Source organism: Coregonus lavaretus, assembly GCF_964263955.1.
Source record: "Coregonus lavaretus genome assembly, chromosome: 15".
NCBI lineage: Eukaryota > Metazoa > Chordata > Actinopteri > Salmoniformes > Salmonidae > Coregonus > Coregonus lavaretus.
The window spans coordinates 33,399,194-33,414,553 of record NC_140002.1 but is presented as its reverse complement, the minus strand read 5'-3'; the positions used below and the strand labels follow the sequence as shown (position 1 = coordinate 33,414,553).

The window sequence follows — 15,360 nt, the reverse complement described above, 5'->3', positions numbered from 1 at the left end:
CAGTTCTATTTTTGTTTCATCAGACCAGAGGACATTTCTCCAAAAAGTATGATCTTTGTCCCCATGTGCAGTTGCAAACCGTAGTATGGCTTTTTTATGGCGGTTTTGGAACAGTGGCTTCTTCCTTGCTGAGTGGCCTTTCAGGTTATGTCGATATAGGACTCGTTTTACTGTGGATATAGATACTTTTGTACCTGTTTCCTCCAGCATCTTCACAAGGTCCCTTGCTGTTGTTCTGGGATTGATTTGCACTTTTCGCACCAAAGTACGTTCACCTCTAGGAGACAGAACGCGTCTCCTTCCTGAGCGGTATGACGGCTGCGTGGTCCCATGGTGTTTATACTTGCGTACTATTGTTTGCACAGATGAACGTGGTACCTTCAGGCGTTTGGAAATTGCTCCCAAGGATGAACCAGACTTGTGGAGGTCTACATTGTTTTTTCTGAGGTCTTGGCTGATTTCTTTTGATTTTCCCATGTTGTCAAGCAAAGAGGCACTGAGTTTGAAGGTAGGCCTTGAAATACATCCACAGGTACACCTCCAATTGACTCAAATGATGTCAATTAGCCTATCAGAAGCTTCTAAAGCCATGACATCATTTTCTGTAATTTTTCCAAGCTGTTTAAAGGCACAGTCAACTTAGTGTATGTAAACTTCTGACCCACTGGAATTGTGATACAGTGAATTGTAAGTGAAATAATCTGTCTGTAAACAATTGTTGGAAAAATTACTTGTGTCATGCACAATGTAGATGTCCTTACCGACTTGCCAAAACTATAGTTTGTAAACAATACATTTGTGTAGTGGTTGAAAAACAAGTTTTAATGACTCCAATTTAAGTGTATGTAAACTTCTGACTTCAACTGTATGTCCCTGTCCTTGACTTATTTCTAAACCCATGATGGATTTCTGTTACATGCAAATGTAAAAGTTTGTTTATGAAATGGTTGGCACAATACTTAAAAATATTTTATGGATTCAGAATATCAGGATCAATTTCGGACTATTACTATTACTGTATAAAAATACATTCAGTATGCAACCAACATCAATAGTGTTGGCTCCAGATTGACTCCATAAATTATTATTATTATTATTTTATTTATTTATTTTTTATCCCGCTTCATGCGTACATCTGAGTTATCTTGTTGCAGGTGCGTGGGAACAATGGGATAACTGTATTCAATCAAATATAGGAAGTTCATAGTGCAATTGTCAAATCATTGAATAAATTACTAAATGAAAGCTTCTAAGCTCTGGACCTGTGGATGGAAGGTTAATCCATGAAAATGTCACTGTTCATGTTCGGTAGGAGAAGCAAATTTGTTGTTGTAATTAAATCCATATCAATATTTGCCTGGCTACCCAAACTCCTTGCTCCGGCCAAACATTACGCCACGCCCATGGACGTTAGCTTCTTCTCCGCAATGAGGTGGTTCAATTAATCTCACTCTGGAAAGTTGAGTTTGTTGTTAAAATTGAATTTACTGTTAATTTTGGCTTTGGTGTAAAACTTAAATTGGGAATAAATGATTTGATCCTTTATGGAAAAACCACTGGAATTTCATGTGACCGCATGTGAAGTGTTCCAAAAACACGTTTTCACATTTGAAATTTATATGAAATCATGTGGTTTTTCTGTAAGGGATGCTAAGCTATAGTATCTTTTCTGTATTTCAATGGATGCATTGATGAAGGTCAAAGGTAGGCCTAACTTCAGTACAATCACAAGTTGTTTAGGTGCCAAACAATCTTAATGGACTGTACTAGTGTAACACATTGAGCTGTACCAATTGCATTAGGAACTTGAATTCTCACCAACCTCAGTCGTACCACAGGAAGAGGTTGAGAGCACTGTGCAGCCTCAACTCCCCACAACTCCCTCCTTAGTGCCCCCTGGGTGAAGGCTGGGTAATGAAATGTAACCTGAGAAGGTCCTCCTGACCAACTGTCTGCCCCATCCTCAGTGTGCTGCACACTGGCGACTGTGTGAGGAGACTGGACTGGGATATCCTTATTTAGTCAGTGAGGAGGAAAGAGGGAGGCCCAGCTCAGAAAGCAGTGGGTTTTGGAAAAGGGTGCCTCTCCCAGTACCACTGTAGAGGGCTTTCAGCACAAACAAATTATTTTGTCAAACAAAGTGTGACTATGATTGCTTCTCTGCAAGACTATAAAAACTTGTAAAACTTTACTCTGTAGTGAACGGCAGCATCGAATTGCACCGGGACATTACAGTATGTGACTGCGTTTGTGACCTGCTGGGCTTAAAAAGATGACCCCTCAACAAAGCATTGGCTCCAACTCCAAAGTAAACTGCAATGAGTCAAGGATTCAAGAGAAGGAGAAGGTAAGTTCTTCATACTTCATTTTCTTTCTTTTTCTACAGTAGGTACTGTGCAATCTCAAATCATTGTGTGTGTGTGTGTGTGTGTGTGTGTGTGTGTGTGTGTGTGTATGTGTGTGTGTGTGTGTGTGTGTGTGCATGTGTTAGGATGCAGCTAAATTGTTAAGGTTATTTGTCAAAGAGTAGATTAATGTTTAGAATGTAGATGAATGTTTTGTATTAATTTCGGTAAATCAAGCTGAAAGCTGTATCAGGCTTTTATATAACATATCCTACAACATAGATTTACAGTGCCTTCAGAAAATATTCACACCACATTACTTTTTCCACATTTTGTTGTATTACAGCCTGAATTTAAAATGGATTAAATTGAGATTTTGTGCTACTGGCCTACACACAATACCCCAAAATGCTTAAGTGGAATTATGTTTTTAGAAATGTTTACAACTGAATTTAAAATTTAAAGCTAAAATGTCTTGAGTCAATAAGTATTCAACCCCTTTGTTACGGCAAGCCTAAATAAGTTCAGGAGTAGAAATTAGCTTAACAAGTCACATAATAAGTTGCATAGACAATGACCCCAAGCATACTTCCAAAGTTGTGGCAAAATGGCTTAAGGACAACAAAGTCAGGGTATTGGAGTGGCCATCACAAAGCCCTGACCTCAATCCTATAGAACATTTGTGGGCAGAACTGAAAAAGCATTTGCGAGCAAGGAGGCCTACAAACCTGACTCAGTTACACCAGCTCTGTCAGGAGGAATGGGCCAAAATTCACCCAACTTATTGTGGGAAGCTTGCGGAAGGCTACCCAAAACGTTTAACCCAATTTAAACAATTTAAAGGCAATGCTACCAAATACTAATTGAGTGTGTGTAAACTTCTGACCCACTAGGAATGTGATGAAAGAAATAAAAGCTGAAATAAATCATTCTCTCTACTATTATTCTGACATTTCACATTCTTAAAATAAAGTGGTGATCATAACTGACCTAAGAAAGGGAATTTTTACTAGGATTTAATGTCAGGAATTGTGAAAAACAGAGTTTAAATGTATTTGGCTAAGGTGTATGTAAACTTCCGACTTCAACTGTATTTTCAAGCAAGGTGGTGGCTACATCATGTTATGGGTATGCTCGTCATCGGCAAGGACTAGGGAGTGTTTTTTAGGATAAAAATAAACTGAATAGAGCTAAGAGCAGGCAAAATCCTAGAAGAAAACCTGATTCAGTCTGCTTTCCAACAGACAAGGGGAGACAAATTCACCTTTCAGCAGGACAATAACCTTAAACACAAGGCCAAATATACACTGGAGTTGCTTACCAAGATGACATTGTATGTTCCTGAGTGGCCTAGTTACAGTTTTGACTTAAATCGGCTTGAACATGGCAAGACTTGAAAATGGCTGTCTTGCAAAGATCAACAACCAACTTGACAGAGCTTGAAGAATTTTAAAAATAATAATGGGCAAATATTGTACAATCCAGGTGTGCAAAGCTCTTAGAGACTTACCCAGAAATACTCACAGCTGTAATCACTGCCAACGGTGATTCTAACATGTATTGACTCAGTGGTGTGAATACTTATGTAAATTAGATATTTCTGTATTTCATTTTCAATACATTTGCTAAAATGTCAACAACAAGAAAATCCCTTTGTCGTTATGGAGTATTGTGTGTAGATGGGTGACAAAAAATATTAATTAAATCAATTTTGAATTCAGGCTGTAACACAACAAAATGTGGAATAAGTCAAGGGGTGTGAATACTTTATGAAGGCACCATGTCAACAATGGCAGTCTCAATGTATTATCCTCACTTACTTCCTCACTTGCATAACGTGTTAATGGACTTGTGTGTGGTCTCTTTTCATCACTGGGCTTCAAAATCCAAGGTTGAGATTGTATACACCATCCTACACAATACTGTATATATACAGTGCATTCAGGCAAATATTCAGACCCCTTCCCTTTTCCCACATTTTGTTACGTTACAGCTTTATTCTAAAATGGATTAAATAAATAAAAAATCCTCATGGATCTACACACAATACCACATAATGACAAAGTGAAAACAGGTTTTTAGATTTTTTTCAAATGTATTAAATATAAAAACAGAAATACCTTATTTACATAAGTATTCAGACCCTTTGCTATGAGACTCGAAATTGAGGTCAGGTGCATCCTGTTTCCATTGATCATCCTTGAGATGTTGATTTGGAAAGGCACACACCTGTCTTTATAAGGTCCCACAGTTGACAGTGCATGTCAGAGTAAAAACGTCAAGCTATGAAGTCGAAGGGATTGTCTGTAGAGCTCTGTGACACGATTGTGTTGAGGCACAGATCTGGGGAAGGGTACACAAAAATGTCTGCAGCATTGAAGGTTCCCAAGAACACAGCGGCCTCCATTCTTAAATGGAAAAAGTTTCGAACCACCAAGACCCTTCCTAGAGCTGGCCGCCCGGCCAAACTGAGCAATCAGAGGAGAAGGGCCATGGTCAGGGAGGTGACCAAGAACCCGATGGTCACTCTGACAGAGCTCCAGAGTTCCTCTGTGGAGATGGGAGAATCTTCCAGAAGGACAACCATCTCTGCAGCACTCCACCAATCAGGCCTTTATGGTAGAGTGGCCAGACGGAAGCCACTCTTCAGTAAAAGGCACATGACAGCCCGCTTGGAGTTTGCCAAAAGGCACCTAAAGACTCTCAGACCATGAGAAACAAGATTCTCTGGTCTGATGAAACCAAGATTGAACTCTTTGGCCTGAATGCCAAGCGTCAAGACTGGCGGAAACCCGGCACCATCCCTACGGTGAAGCATGGTGGTGGCAGCATCATGCTTTGGGGATACTTTTCAGCGGCAGGGACTGGGAGACTAGTCAGGATCGAGGGAAAGATGAACGGAGCAAAGTACAGAGAGATCCTTGATGAAAACCTGCTAGATAAGGTTGTAATGTAACAAAATGTGGAAAAAGTCAAGTGGTCTGAATACTTTCCGAATGCACTGTATATATATATAAAAGGTTGGCGAAGACACTATGAAATCCCTACACAAACGTTACCCAATGAATTCTTCTATATAACAATTATCGTAGACATATACTTCATGCCGAGCTGGGTAGGAAAGGTTTAAAATGCAGATGGACAGAGGAAATATTGGACTGCTGCTTTAATTTAAGAAAATAAAGAGAAAATGAATAAATCAAACGTAAATGATAGATAGCTATACCATAGAAAATACTTGCACAGCACATAACATAATATCTCTCTTGGACCACACAGATTCAATGTTGAGGAGTTTAGTTTCTATTTGAACCTCCCTGCAGCATTGTGTAGCTCTATCCCCATGGGCTAATAATACTGACGGGATGGAGAGGGCTTCCTTCACTCCACAGCTGCCTAGCAGAGGCAGGAAACAGATGCAACTATCCCACATTCTGCTTTCCATCAGTTATGGACAAAACTTGTTATTTATTTATTTATGCAGTGCTACAATGATATTGTATTGTATTTTATGAGATGCAGTAGCCTACATAGATGATGAGAAAAATCAATGACTAACCATGTACAGAGTAGGCCTACAGATATCAATTCCTGGTACTAACAATTTTACAAGAGTTCTACCCAGTGGGCAAAATTGGTTGAAAAGACATCAGGCTTACCGTGACTGCCTGACTGCACTACAAATTACATCAGTATGATGTCTCATTTCAAATTGTGCCTGCTGGTTTGTAGATTTTCTCAATTATAGCCAAGAGAGAATGTAATCTGCAGATCATTTTTCTTTACTTCTCTGCACTGACTGCAAACTGTTGTTCTAAATTACAGTACATGGTCAAATCAAGTCTCTCCTTGGTCAAATTTGATGAAGGTCATTGCAAACCAAGTCATTATGAAACACAACCCAATGACTGTGAAGGTTGGTCATGTGTAATGAAATCATAACAATAATGAATAACAATTAGTAAGTCGCTCTGGATAAGATTACAAAAATGTAAATCTAAACAGTCTCTCCTGTTCCATAGGGAATCATCTGTTGTTGTTAACTTGGGTGAACTACCCCTTTACCAAGCCACTTTTGGCTCCATGAATGAATTATCTGTTTATTTCATCCCAGATTGGAAAATGTATGTTTTTCTCACAGAAAATGAGGACAACGCTTCAGCGAAGACACTCTGGCCAATCAGCCATCACAAAGGCATTCAGCAAATCAAAGGGCTACAGCAGGTCAGCCAAATGAACAGTGCCACACCATCTGTCTGTCTGCACACTTGTCTTCAGAGTTGTTTTCCCTTTTTACTTTTGCTACACTACATGATCAAAAGTATGTGGACACCTGCTCGTTGAACATCTCATTCCAAAATCATGGGCATTAATATGGAGTTGGTCCCCCCCTTTGCTGCTATAACAGACTCTACTCTTCTGGGAAAGCTTTCCGCTAGATGTTGGAACATTGCTGCGGGGACTTGCTTCCATTCAGCCACACGAGCATTAGGGAGGTCAGGCACTGATGTTGGGCGATTATGCCTGGCTCGCAGTCGGCGTTCCAATTCATCCCAAAGGTGTTCGATGGGGTAGAGGTCAGGGCTCTGTGCAGGCCACTCATGTTCTTCCACACCGATCTCAACCATTTCTGTATGGACCTCGCTTTGTGCATGAAGGCATTGTCATGCTGAAACAGGAAAGGGCCTTCCCCAAACTGTTGCCACAAAGTTGGAAGCACAGAATCGTCTAGAATGTCATTGTATGCTGTAGCGTTAAGATTTCCCTTCACTGGAACTAATGGGCATAGCCCGAACTATGAAAAACAGCCCCAGACCATTATTCCTCCTCCACCAAACTTTACAGTTGGCACTATGCATTGGGGCAGGTAGCGTTCTCCTGGCATCCGTCAAACCCAGATCCGTCCTTCAGATGGTGAAGCGTGATTCATCACTCCAGAGAACGAGTTTCTACTGCTCCAGAGCCCTGTGGCGGTGAGCTTTACACCACTCTAGCCGACGATTGGCATTGCACATGGTGATCTTAGGCTTGTGTGCGGCTGCTCGGCCATGGAAACCCATTTCATGAAGCTCCCGATGAACAGTTCTTGTGCTGACATTTCTTCCAGAGGCAGTTTGGAACTCGGTAGGGAGTGTTGCAACCGAGGACAGACTATTTATACGCACTACGCGCTTCAGCACTCGCGGTCCCCTTCTATGAGCTTGTGTGGCCAACCACTTCCCGGCTGAGCTGTTGCTGCTTCTAGATGTTTCCACTTCACAATAACAGCACTTACAGTTGACCGGGGAAGCTCTAGCAGGGCAGAAATTTGACGACCTGACTTGTTGGACAGGTGGCATCCTATGACGGTGCCACGTTGAAAGTCACTGAGCTCTTCAGTAAGGCCATTTTACTGCTTATGTTTGTCTATGGAGATTGCATGTCTGTGTGCTCGATTTTATACACCTATCAGCAACGGGTGTGACTGAAATAGCCAAATCCACTAATTTGAAGGGGTGTCCACATACTTTTGTATATATAGTGTATTTGTTTTCACAGCTCCATTTGTCTCATGTCAGTGACTGCTTGTGTTTACTCACTGTTCAGCCATAATAACTGTCTCATCAGACAGGAACATTTACGTTTTTCCAGCCATTGTAATTGTTCAGTGATACAATATTTGTATTGCTGTCAGCATTGCACAGGCCCTGTTGCTGCAATTACCATGAAAGCAAACTAGAAGCAGACTTGTGATAGGCTTATGTTGTCATGAGTTATTGAACGACATCATGCCATACTGGATATGATATGGTACAGTATGTTTTATTAGTATACAGCGTAAGAATGCATATGCTCCATTTGACCATAGCCACAGGAAGTAGGAGTGCTGTGGGTGCTGCAGTACCCCCTAAAACATAAAATAATTATTTATTTATTTGTATAATATTTTCCCAAAAGTAGTGCACTGGGCCTTCACTAGTCCTGTATTACTGGACCGATATAGCCGTCTGTAGCACTGGCAAACATTTTTCCAAATCCCTCCCCCCCAAACTACTTCCTGCGGCTATGCATACGACCTATGGATGTCGTTTTCGATTCTCCAATGATGTTTGTAATGCTCTTGAGCTGTGGAGTGGCTAACATTTTGTTTTCATGTTTGACCCTCCTCTCTTCTCCAAGCCCTGCTCTACCTCACTGTCTCAGTGACGCATAACGCACACGGCACTCCACAGTCCCAAGGTCTTTACCGCTGCCATCTGCAAAGAATTCCTGCCTTTATTTGGTCTCAGAGCTGCTCTATCATGGTAACGGCAGCTAAATAGCGAGGAGTAACAAAAACAACCCCTGTTAAATACGGCCTGTGGGGCTCTTGCCATCTCGGATTAGCTCCTACAAAAAATGAAGATAGTTTAGTGTCTATCTACCTTTTGGTTGGCTTGGTTTACAAAAGATCACTATTATTATTAATTGACACTTCATTCTGTAGACATCTGGATTCCCTCACTGTGCCCTTTTTTGTCTCATAGTCATGAACAATTGAAGAACTGTTTTAAGGCAGACAATCAGCACTGTAGTACATGCTTCTGTATTTGCAGCAACAATCATAGTGATTTCAACATTGATACTAACTCAATAATTGTCATTTGACACCTTTGTGTACACTACAGTTCAAAAGTTTGGGGTCATTTAGAAATGTCCTTGTTTTCGAAAGAAAATCAATTTTTTTGTCCATTAAAATAACATCAAATTGATCAGAAATACAGTGTAGACATTGTTAATGTTGTAAATGGCTATTGTAGCTGGAAACGGCTGATTTTTATGGAATATCTACATAGGCGTAAAGAGGCCCTATATCAGCAACCATCAGTCCTGTGTTCCAATGGCATGTTGTGTTTGCTAATCCAAGTTTATCATTTTAAAAGGCTAATTGATCATTAGAAAACCCTTTTGCAATTATGTTAGCACAGCTGAAAAGTTTTGTGCTGATTAAAGAAGCAATAAAACTGGTCTTCTTGAGACCAGTTGAGTATCTGGAGCATCAGCAATTGTGGGTTCGATTACAGGCTCAAAATGGCCAGAAACAAATAACTTTCTTATGAAACTCATCAGTCTATTCTTGTTCTGAGAAATGAAGGCTATTCCATGCGAGAAATTGCCAAGAAACTGAAGATCTCGTACAACGCTGTGTACTACTCCCTTCACAGAACAGCGCAAACTGGCTCTAACCAGAATAGAAAGAGGAGTGGGAGGCCCCGGTGAACAACCGAGCAAGAGGACAAATACATTAGAGTGTCTAGTTTGAAAAACAGATGCCTCACAGGTCCTCAACTGGCAGCTTCATTAAATAGTACCCGCAAAACACCAGTCTCAACGTCAACAGTGAAGAGGCGACTCCGGGATGCTGACCTTCTAGGCAGAGTTACAAAGAAAAAGCCATATCTCAAAAACAAAAATAAAAGATTAAAGATGGGCAGTCTGAGAAATGTATTTTTCTTTGTGACTCTGCCTAGAAGGTCAGCATCCCGGAGTCGCCTCTTCACTGTTGATGTTGAGACTGGTGTTTTGCGGGTACTATTTAATGAAGCTGCCAGTTGAGGACCTGTGAGTCCTGTTTCTCAAACTAGACACTCTAATGTATTTGTTCTCTTGTTCAGTATGGATAAAAGGCAACATTGTTCTGTCCTCATCATTGACCTGTCAAAGGCTTTCGATACTGTTGATCACACTGCTAATTCAGAGGCTTTTCTCAATTGGCCTAGGCTCTATCTGAACTACAGTCTGCCTTCACTGTATTACAGAAAACTTTACTGACCTGAAATTAGTACTGAATGCAGGTAATACTAACTCTATACTAACGCGTATAGAAATAAGTGATGATTTACGCATTCTGTATGTACTTTGGATGGTGTCCATACAGTGCATTCGGAAAGTGTTCAGACCCCTTGACTTTTTCCACATTTTGTTACGTTACAGCCTTATTCTAAAATGGATTAAATAAAAAGTATATATTTTTTGAAATATTACATTTACATAAATATTCAGACCCTTTACTCAGTACTTTGTTGAAGCACCTTTGGCAGCGATTACAGCCTCAAGTCTTCTTGGGTATGACGCTACAATCTTGGCACACCTGTATTTGGGGAGTTTCTCCCATTCTTCTCTGCAGATCTTCTCAAGCTCTGCCAGGTTGGATGGGGAGCGTCGCTCCACAGCTATTTTCAGGTCTCTCCAGAAATGTCACTCCTGCATTGTCTTGGCTGTGTACCAAGACAAGGTGAACCTTCGCCCCAGTCTGAGGTCCTGAGCGCTCTGGAGCAGGTTTCATCAAGGATCTCTCTGTACTTTGCTCCGTTCATCTTTCCTTCAAACCTGACTAGTCTCCCAGTCCCTGCCGCTGACAAACATCCCCACAGCATGATGCTGCCACCACCATGCTTCAAGGTAAGGATGGTGCCAGGTTTCCTCCAGACGTGACGCTTGGCATTCAGGCCAAAGAGTTGAATCTTGGTTTCATCAGACCAGAGAATCTTGTTTCTCATGGTCTGAGAGACCTTTAGGTGCCTTTTGGCAAACTCCAAGCGGGCTGTCATGTGCCTTTTACTGAGGAGTGGCTTCCGTCTGGCCACTCTACCATAAAGGCCTGATTGGTGGAGTGCTGCATAGATGGTTGTCCTTCTGGAAGATTCTCCAATCTCCAAAGAGGAACTCTGGAGCTCTGTCAGAGTGACCATCGGGTTCTTGGTCACCTCCCTGATTGCTCAATTTGGCCAGGCAGCCAGCTGTAGGAAGAGTTTTTGTGGTTCCAAACTTCTTCAATTTAAGAATGATGGAGGCCAATGTGTTCTTGGGGACCTTCAATGCTGAATAAATATTTTGGTACCCTTCCACAGATGTGCCTTGACACAATCCTTTCTCGGAGCTCTACGGACAATTCCTTCGACCTCATGGCTTGATTTTTGCTCTGTCAACTGTGGGACCTTATATAGACAGGTGTGTGCCTTTCCAAATCATGTCCAATCAATTGAATTTACCAAAGGTGGACTCCAATCAAGTTGTAGAAACATATCAAGGATGATCAATGGAAACAGGATGCACCTGAGCTGAATTTCGAGTCTCATAGCAAAGGGTCTGAATACTTATGTAAATAAGGTATTTCTGTTATTTTTTATACATTTGCAAACATTTCTAAAAACCTGTTTTCGCTTTGTCATTATGGGGTTAAATAATGGATTAAATTGATTAAATAAATAAAAATCCTCATCAATCTACATACAATACCCCATAATGACAAAGCAAAAACAGGTTTTTAGAAATGTTTGCATATTTATTAAAAATTAAAAACAGAAATACCTTATTTACATAAGTATTCCGACCCTTTGCTATGAGACTCAATCTTCAAAATGTTCTTAAATGTGATGTTTTGGTGCAATTCAGAAAGCTGATTGAGGAAATTATTACTGATGAATGTGTTTGTTTTTTATGAAGGTGTTTTTCTTTATTTCTGCTTGTATTTTGGATTGATATGTTGATGTGTGTATTTTCTGTAATGTGTCATTCAGGGCTCATCTGTAAAACAGACCTTTGTCTCAGTATGACCCCTGTCACGGTTTCGGCAGAGGCTGCTCCTTCTCCTTGTTCGGGCAGGCTTCGGCGGTCGTCGTCTCCGGAGTACTAGCTGCCACCGTTCTATGTTTCTATGTTTGATTGGTTTTGTCTGTTTGTTACACCTGTTCCTTGTTAGTGTTCATTATGCGTCCTATTTAGTTCTCTTGAGTTTGGTCAGGTGTTGTGTGTAATTGTTCGATGTCACGTGTTGTGTTAGTTCGTTGTTCTGTTCTCTCTGTATCATTTTGTTAGAGAGAGTCCCGCACTTTGTGCGCATTTATTTTGTACTTACCATTGTGCGTAAAGTTCGCCTGTGGCCTGTTGCCGTGGTTGGCTTGTTTCTTGGACTTCACTAAAGACATCTGTTTCGAACCTCTGTGTGTCCTGCGTGTGATTCCACGTTACCTCTACACTCAACCCTGACATAATTACACACCATTACAATGGAATCAGCAGGAGCAACCGCACCCACGGAGATCATCGAGGAGCGCCTTCGTGGACAGGAGGACAGGATTAACCAAATCGGGCACGCTCTGGACAGAGTGATGAACACCCTCCATCGATGGGAGACCAGCGGGGTACCCACACCCACACCCCCACCTACCACACCATCACCATCGGTCAGCCCGCCTGTCCAACTTCCGGAACCCAGTGGGATTCGGCTCTCGCTCCCGAGGGCGTACGACGGCACCGCTGCCGGGTGTCAGGGGTTCCTGTTGCAAGTTGAACTCTACCTCGCCACCGTACACCCGGCGCCCTCGGGACACGAGAGCGTTTCCGCCCTCATCTCCTGTCTCACCGGCAAGGCGTTGGAGTGGGCCAACGCCGAATGGAGGAGAATAGACGCCGCAACTATCACCTATGCGGAGTTCTCCCGCCGCTTCCGTGCAGTGTTTGACCATCCACCGGAGGGGAAGACGGCGGGGGAGCGTCTATTCTACCTCCGGCAGGGGATGAGGAGCGCTCAGGAGTTTGCACTGGAGTTCCGGACTCTAGCGGCAGATGCAGGGTGGAATGAGCGGGCTCTCATAGATCACTTCCGCTGCAGCCTCCGGGAGGACGTCCGCAGAGAGTTGGCGTGCAGGGATACCACGCTTTCATTTGACCAATTGGTTGACATGGCCATTCGGCTGGACACCCTGCTCGCCGCCCGCGGGCGTCCCGGGTGGGGGTCACCCATTCCACCCTCCAGCACCTCCGAGCCGAGCCCTATGGAGCTCGGAGGTGCTGGCGCTAGAGAACGGAGGAGAAGGAGCCCGAGGGGGGCCGTCCCCTGCACCAACTGTGGCCGTGGAGGGCACACCGCGGCTAGGTGCTGGGGAGGGTCTCCTGGTGGAAGAGAAGGCAGGCCACACATTGGGGAGTCCTCCCAGGTGAGTAGGCGCCCCACTTACCCAGAGCTTTCTGTCGTACACATAACCATACCTGTTTGTTTTCCACAGGTTGCACCTCGTTCCCAGCATAAGGCGCTAGTAGATTCAGGCGCAGCTGGGAATTTTGTAGATCGCAAATTCTGTGTAGAGTTAGGGATCCCTCTCCTTCCGGTAAATAATCCTTTCCCTGTACATGCCCTAGATAGCCGTCCGTTAGGATCCGGGTTGATTAGGGAGGTCACAGTGCCACTTAGGATGGAGACGCAGGGGGGTCATGAGGAGACGATTCAGCTCTATCTGATCGACTCCCCTGCGTATCCGGTGGTGCTGGGGCTTCCCTGGTTGATTACACATGATCCTACTATTTCGTGGCGAGAGAGGGCTCTTAAGGGGTGGTCTGCCCAGTGTGAGGGGCTATGTCTGGGTGTTTCAGTAGGGGCGACCTCGGTGGAGAGTCCGAACCAAATGCCTGCACTGCACATCCCCCCCGAGTATGAGGATTTGGCACTCGTGTTTAGCAAGACGAGAGCGGCGCGGTTGCCGCCTCATAGACAGGGGGATTGTGCGATAGACCTCCAGGCAGGAGCTGCGCTCCCGCGGAGCCATGTGTATCCTTTGTCACAAGAGGAGAAGAGGGCGATGGAGACATACATTGCCGAGTCTCTGAGACAGGGATACATACGGCCCTCCACTTCACCCGCGTCCTCGAGCTTCTTTTTTGTGAAGAAAAAGGATGGAGGTTTGCGCCTGTGTATTGATTACCGCGGTCTCAATCAGATTACTGTGAAATATAGTTATCCACTCCCTCTGATTGCGACTATGACGGAGTCATTACACGGGGCACGGTTCTTCACAAAATTGGACCTCAGGAGCGCATATAACTTGGTGCGCATTAGAGAGGGCGATGAATGGAAGACAGCATTTAGTACTACCTCCGGTCATTACGAGTATCTCGTCATGCCATACGGGTTAATGAATGCTCCATCAGTCTTCCAATCCTTTGTAGATGAGATTTTCCGGGACATGCAGGGGCAGGGAGTAGTCGTGTACATAGACGATATTCTGGTGTACAGTTCTACCCGAGCCGAGCATGTAGCCCTGGTGCGCCGAGTATTGAGGAGGCTGTTGGAGCATGACCTGTATGTCAAGGCAGAGAAATGTCTGTTCTTCCAGGAGTCGGTCTCCTTTTTGGGTTATCAGTTGTCTGCGTCAGGGGTGAAGATGGAGGTTGACCGTGTGTCAGCCGTGCGTAATTGGCAAACCCCAACCACGGTTAAAGAGGTGCAGCAGTTTTTGGGTTTTGCGAATTACTACCGGAGGTTTATCCGGGGTTTCGGACAGGTGGCAGCTCCCATAACGTCCCTTCTGAAGGGGGGTCCGGTGCGCTTGCGGTGGTCAGCTGAGGCGGACAGGGCTTTTGGGAGACTGAAGGACCTGTTTACCTCGGCTCCGGTGCTGGCGCACCCGGATCCCGCTTTACCATTCCAAGTGGAGGTGGACGCGTCTGAAGCTGGTATCGGGGCCGTTCTCTCACAACGGTCCGGCCCACCAACTAAACTCCGCCCCTGTGCTTTTTATTTGAAAAAGCTCAGTCCGGCGGAGCGTAATTATGACGTAGGGGACAGGGAGCTGTTAGCCGTGGTACAAGCCCTAAAGGTGTGGAGGCATTGGCTTGAGGGGGCTCAACACCCTTTTCTCATTTTGACTGACCACCGTAACCTGGAATACATTCGGGCAGCTAGGAGACTGAATCCTCGCCAGGCTCGGTGGACTATGTTTCTAGCCCGGTTCGTGTTTAAGATCACTTACATCCCTGGGTCCCAGAACGGGAAGGCAGATGCCCTGTCTCGGCGGTATGACATGGAGGAGATGTCCGTTGAGCCCACTCCCATACTACCTAAGTCTTGTCTGGTTGCACCGGTGGTATGGGAGGTCGATACAGAGATCGAGCGGGCGTTACGCACCGACCCTAGCCCTCCACAGTGTCCGGTGGGTCGGACGTACGTCCCGCTCGAGGTCCGGGATCGACTCATTTATTGGGCTCACACGTCACCCTC

At 44.0% G+C, this 15,360-nt stretch overlaps 1 protein-coding gene across 1 annotated transcript in view; it reads left to right on the top strand.

Moving 5' to 3' along the window:
* Window positions 1–2,269: 2,269 nt before the first annotated feature.
* The window catches only part of arhgap20b (Rho GTPase activating protein 20b), a gene marked incomplete at its 3' end in the record, with an annotated part of 41,795 nt that continues 28,704 nt past the window's right edge, over window positions 2,270–15,360 (top strand). The window contains exons 1-2 of the mRNA XM_084177798.1: window positions 2,270–2,347; window positions 6,487–6,569. Coding sequence (XP_084033924.1) covers window positions 2,273–2,347; window positions 6,487–6,569 — 158 coding nt within the window. The 5' untranslated portion in view covers window positions 2,270–2,272. The remainder of the gene's footprint in view (window positions 2,348–6,486; window positions 6,570–15,360) is intronic.